We start from the raw sequence: 6364 nt of genomic DNA, 5'->3' as shown, positions 1-6364 counted from the left end.
TTTTGTTTATTTTCTTCAAAAGTTTCTGTGCTCTACTGATGGTATAGTGGCCTCAGTCAGCATTAATCCCCCCCTCCCCCTGGGTCTCACCCAGCGTCTCTTTCAGTGGCGCTGGTCTCACCTCACCTCTTTGATTCGTGCCAAGTTGGTTAGTTATATAACCTGTAAATGAGAAGGTCAGCACCCAGCAGTCATTGCTATGGATACTTGGCACGGGGACACACACATCGTAGATCTTGGCTGGTCTAGTTTGGAGCCGTGTGTGTGTGTGTGTGTGTGTGTGTGTGTGTGTGTGTGTATCAGAAGTAGGCCAGCGGCAGCGTTACCTAACTCACCCAGAAAAGACATCTGGGGAGTTTGAGCAGCCCTCCCACTGATTACAGCTTCCTGTACACATGCACGCACACACGTTCACATGGTCCACCAATCACACACATGCAAACATTGGCTGATGTTGTGCACACAATGATGCACACAAACATTTGGCTCAAATTCTGCCCACACAGGAGAGAAAGCTGCATACACCAACACAGATGTGCACACACGCAGCTGCATGCAAAGACTGTACTGTTAGTGTTCAAGACACACGATTATTTTCATTATCGAGTAATCTGTAGATTATTTAAACGATTAATCGATTAGTTGTTTGGTCAAACGTTGAAAAATATCAATCAGTGTTTCTCAAACCCAAAGATGACGTCCTCAAATCTCTTGTTTTGTCCACAAACCAAAGAGATATTCATTTTATTGTCATAAAGGAACAAAGAAACCTGACATATTCACATTGAAGAAGCTGAAATCAGAGAATTAGGACTTTTTTTTTTTTAAAGTGCTCAAACCAATTACTTGATTATCAAAATAGTTGACAATTAATTTAATAATTGATTGTTGTTCGATTAATTGATTAATTGTTGCAGCTCTCGTTGGTCATATGATTTTTTGGGTATAGGTTTTTAATAAGTCAGTATTATTTATTGTATTATAAAATGAGTTTAAGTTTTAGTGCTCTGCATCACAAATTGACTCACTATAAACACTGCAGATGGAAAATCTATTCAGTGAAATTGGGCCGCTAGTTTTAAGTGATAAAATAAATCTCATTGAATGTTTAAGGTTGATTAGATTTTTTTTCTTCCATGAAAGTGACTTAAAATGTGCATATGTAATTGAACATCTTGCTTAAAGGGTTGTTGTGCAGATTTTTTAACTCGAAGGTCAGTTTACTCACTGTAAGAAGTACGATTCAGCATGTAAAAACAGTTTTGCAAAATAGTAAAGTGTGAATACATTTATTTAATTTCTGAATTAATTAATTTCCTACAAAAACTTTTCTACTTACAAACTTGTTGTTGCGTTTGAAAAACATTGCATTTACCAGTCATGGAGAGACTATAATATGAAATATGTCTTATGTCAAGGTGCATTATGGGGAATGTAGGATCCAGCCTTTTTAGAGCTTGATTGTATTCCATCTAAACTGGATTTAATTATGATAATTAAAAGTTAACAAACCACATATAGTAATTAGTTGTTTTTTTTGGCCTAAATATGACAACTGTGGGAGCCCTCTTATCATGACCTCAGTGTCCGATTATGAATTTCTGATCATGTTTGTGATCAGTGGTGGAAGAAGTATTCAGATCTTACTTCAGTAAAAGTACTAATGCCACACTGTGAAATTACTCCACTACAAGTAAAAGTCCTGCATTAAAAACTTACTGAAGAACAAATGTACTTAATGTACTTGTTATGAAGAATGGACCCACTCAGTTTTATATATTTAAAAAAATATGATTAGATTATTTGTAAGCATAATTTTACTGTTTACTACTAATATGCTATTATGTGATAATTGCATGTTTTTCATGTTAAATCTTGACCAGAAAAATAACTAAAGCTGTCGGCTAAATGTAGTGGAGTAAAAAGAACAAGATTTGCCTCAAAATGTAGTGAAGTAGAAGTATAAAGTTACATAAAATGGAAATAAAGTAAAGTGGTAAAGTACAAGTGCCTAAAAATCTACTTAAGTACAGTAGTTGAATAAATGTACTTAGTTACATTCTACCACTGTATGTGATCAGTTATATGAAACATAAAAATAGAAGACCCTTTTTTTTCACTAAACAGTAAAACATAGATTTCATATAACTGCCTTTTAGAATTAATATAACGTTTGTCACATAGCAACACCATGACAGAGATAAATTATTTTGTTTGTTCTTTACTGCACATTTTATGTACAAGACAAATTTAAAGGCAATACAAAATAAAACAAAATGCATAAAACATATATAGTTACTGTGAGATAGATACATTTCATTCCTTTAGTGATGCTTTGCATCCTGCAGCAAACCAATCTCCAAGTGACTTATTAGCAGTGTTTGGATTTATGGATCATTTACATGTTTGGTTATTACTGGAAGATGTTTCTTGCTCTTCAGCAGCTCACTGCCAACCTGATGAAGCTCTGAAATGCATTAAAAAAGCATGAAAGTCAATGTTTTTCTTGATTCCTGAACAGATGACTTGTTGGAGTTTTTGTGTAGGATGCAAACATACACTGTCTGTAGTTATGTATTCATAATTAAAAATATAATTTACATTGACAACCTGGAACATGTTGGACACACTCTGCACTCGCTAACACAACAAACATTAGTTTAGTGTCAGTGGATCGTGTTACAAGAAGTATAATAGTCTAAAGAAGCTGATAGACAGACAGCAGACTGAGGGTGTGGATCAGCACATTTCAACCAAAACTCATGACCAGAAAATTCTTATTCAGCTTTCTTGGATCTTATCCCATTTTACGCTCTGATCACAATATTTTCCACATTCCTCAGATGTGAGCATGTATCACTGCCTTAAAATAAACACACACACACACACACACACACACACACACACACACACACACAGACAGACAGACAGACAGAAAGACTTTTGTCTTCATCTCTTTATCATTAGTTTGAACCAACGTTGTGTGAATAAAAATTCCTCTTAATAAAATAATTCTGTCTTCCCTGAAATATTTTGTGACATCGGGTGGAGTTATTTGAGATAAAAATGTAGATTTTCTGCTGTGAGACTGCAGGTATTTCCTCTCATTCAGGCACATTTTAACATACTAAAAGACTAAAAAAAAATATGGATCCACTTCAAGTCAGACGTATTAATGTTTGGGGTCCTATCCTCTCATTTAGAAAACATGAATGTACAACATATAGAAAGAAGGAGTTAAAGCGTCTTTAGCTGTGATTGGAGGGTTTGGACCAATCTGAAGACGTAAGCCAGAAAGATAGAAAACGACAAACAACTCTTTGTGTGCAAATGCATTTTGGTCCATCCAGACCCCTTTCAGATCCGACCCGCCCGGGCCTCTGTACATGACTGAAAGCTGTGCCCGTCACTGGACGATCTGGGGCATCTCGCTCCAGGCTTTGGCCTTCTTCTTGGCCAGGGCCATCCAGGGAGGCTCATCCTGGGGCAACGCTTGTGGAGGCAGGCCCCGCTGGGAGGCCGGGGTCGGGCCGGGAACTCCCGCAGCTCTCGAACCGGACTTCTCTGGGGCGGCGGTTCTCGATGAAATAGGAGGGGAGGTAAGTGTCGTGCTCTGGGTCTGGGGTGCCTTAGATGACTCTGCAGTTTTGGAGGGAGGAGGCGGGCTTGTGCAAGAGGGGGATTTTTGGGAAACGGGGGGTGAGAGGGATCGTTGGGGTGCGTGAGGTTGGGCTGGGGGTTTGGCGGTGGCAGCGGGGAGGTGGGGTTTTGGAGGGACAGGACAGGGCAGCGACTGGGACTTAGGAGGCTGAGGTGGTACCGGAGTTGGAGGAGAGAGAGCTCTCCTGGTCTCCTTTTCTACAGACGCTGAAGGCTTACTGGTCTCCAGCGGACTCACTGGAAGAAAAAACAAGAGACAAATGCCCAAATTAAAAGAGTCAGAGGAATAAGAAAGCCCAAGTCAGTGCCAAGTCAGAAAAAATGGTGATTGTTAGTGATGTGCCACTGAAGCCTCATGAACCATTTTCTGTGCCCACTAGGCAAGGCAAGGCAAGTTTATTTGTATAGCACAGTTCAACACAAGGTAATTCAAAGTGCTTTACATACACATTAAAAACAGCAAGACACAATTGAAAACAGTAAAAACAGTCAATTAAAACAGGGAAATGGAAATAAAAATACAAATAAGATAAAATAAGATACAGCAGGATAAGAAAAGAGATAAAATAATAAAAAGCACAAGTCAAACATTGCGTAGTTAAAAAGTAAGGGCAGTAGAGTAGAGCAGATAAGTGTTAAAGTTAAGAGTACGCTGCAGTAAACAATAGTGTTTTTAGTCCTGATTTAAAGGAGCTGAGCGTTTGGGCACTAGATGGAGCTCTCTGTTCAACAAAGAGCTAAAGCACACTCAATTACCATTGCTTGAGCCTTTTTCTATTAACCAAGAGTGCCATCTAGTGGGCTCAGAAAATAAAGAAAATGGTTCATGAGGCCTCATTGACACATCACTAGTAATTGTAATTGATATATGGTTCTTAATTTTTTTTCATCAGGTGGAAAAAGTCTTGACTGGATCATTTTGTTTCTTAACAGGTGAAAAAACCCTACCTATTTAAAGATTTTAAATCAAGAAACTTAAAAAGATTATCCTGACTTACAACATGGATCAACAGAATATTTTTAGCACTTGCCTCTCAGGATTTATACACAAATGTATAATAAATACAGAGGAAACTGTATCAGATTAGGCAATTAAGAATATATCAGCTGCACTAGTATCATAATTGTTTTTGGAGTAATAACACAGCAGAGTGAGGAGCAGTCATATTATGTGAAACACAACAGTTCAGTGATCTGGTGATCTGAGTTTTTAGAATATGTGGTTTATTTTTCCAAAAGTTTGGGGTCACTAGTCTGTGTTGTTTTCCGCAAAAACAAACTGTTTTATTAATGAAATGAGTTACAAAATGAATCAAAAATATAGTAAAAAGGATTTTTGTCAAAAAAGGGTCAAATTTTAAAATGCCTAAAAATTCTTTAAATGGCTTTATGATAGTATGTTGGTACATATTAGAGCAGATTATGGCCAGAAATAGAAGGAAAAAGAACATATTATGGGATCTATAAAAATGACCCTTGCATGTAGATTTTTGTCAAAAATGGTAAAATTTTAAAATGCCAAAAAATGATAGAAATGGGTCAGTTATTCTCTGTTGATAGTATAGTTTGTTCAAAAATAATGAAAAAACACCATATTATGGGATGTCCAAAAATGACCCCCTTAACAAAAAGTCTTATGTTGATTTTTGTTAAAAATGGTCCAATTTTAAAATGCCTTAAAATGCTTAAAATGGTCTTATTATAATATGTTGGTACATATTTGAGCAGATTATGGCCAGAAATAACAAAAAAAAAACATATTATGGGATCTCCAAAAATGACCCCGTCAATAAAAAGTCATACTATAGTTTATAAATCTATTTCAGAAGAAAAGCCGTTTCCAGCTTTAATAGTAATTTACCACATTAACAATGTCTCAACTGTTTGTCTGTTATTTTAATTTTAAAAAAAGTTCTTTCCAAAATAAGGACATTTCTAAGTGACCACAAACTTTACTGTGTAGTGTATGCATATATAATTTACCTTCACTACTTTCCTCAGCAATTAAGAAGAATCTGGATTATTATTCTGTTAAATGATTATCTTTATCAGTCATGTCTGAGTGCGTCAGGGAACACGGAGGGTAAAGTATGAACTGAACTGTAGTCAGCTGTTGCAGTAGCACAGTTTGTCCAGATGAGGTCAGGATTGTATTAGCTTTACTGTCCTGCAACATGTGCAGACGAAATAGTAGAAAAGTGGAGTTTTGTGAACTCAAATCACACATTTAGGTCATAACAGGAGTTCAGGATCATTCAAAATTTCAATTACACTCAAATTCACAAAATAAAGTCTGCTGCAACTGATGTATAATTGTAAATGGATTTTGGCAGTACAATGTGTTTTGTACTTTCAAATGATTGTGTGTGTGTGTGTGTGTGAGTGTGTCAAGGTTATTATAGTTAACGAAAACTAACAAACTAACGAAAACTAGAATTAAAAAAAAAAAATTGTTAACTGAAATAAAAATAAAAATGAGTTTTTTGAAAAACGATAACTAACTGAAACTGTATTGTGTGGTTGCAAAACTAACTAAAACTAACTAAAATTATAGTGAAAATGTCCTTCGTTTTCGTCTTTGTCAACTTTTTTCATACCCCATTACAAAAAAACTAAAACTAACACTAAAACTAATAAAAACTAAACTAAAACTAAGCATTTCCAAAAAATTAAAACCTTTTTTAAAAAACTATTATAACCTTGG

General features: G+C 36.0%; 1 protein-coding gene across 3 annotated transcripts in view; it reads right to left on the bottom strand.

Moving 5' to 3' along the window:
- Nucleotides 1-3172: 3172 nt before the first annotated feature.
- zgc:66433 (uncharacterized protein LOC321250 homolog) overlaps nt 3173-6364 on the bottom strand; it is a 77448-nt gene continuing 74256 nt past the window's right edge. For all 3 annotated transcript variants that reach the window (XM_059346202.1, XM_059346203.1, XM_059346204.1), the window contains exon 16: nt 3173-3897. In XM_059346202.1, the coding sequence (XP_059202185.1) occupies nt 3407-3897 (491 nt within the window). In that variant the 3' untranslated portion in view covers nt 3173-3406. The remainder of the gene's footprint in view (nt 3898-6364) is intronic.

This window comes from Centropristis striata, chromosome 12, assembly GCF_030273125.1.
Source record: "Centropristis striata isolate RG_2023a ecotype Rhode Island chromosome 12, C.striata_1.0, whole genome shotgun sequence".
In the NCBI taxonomy this organism is placed as follows: Eukaryota; Metazoa; Chordata; class Actinopteri; order Perciformes; family Serranidae; genus Centropristis; species Centropristis striata.
The sequence above is the reverse complement of the archived record's forward strand: the minus strand, read 5'-3'. Positions and strand labels throughout refer to the sequence as shown.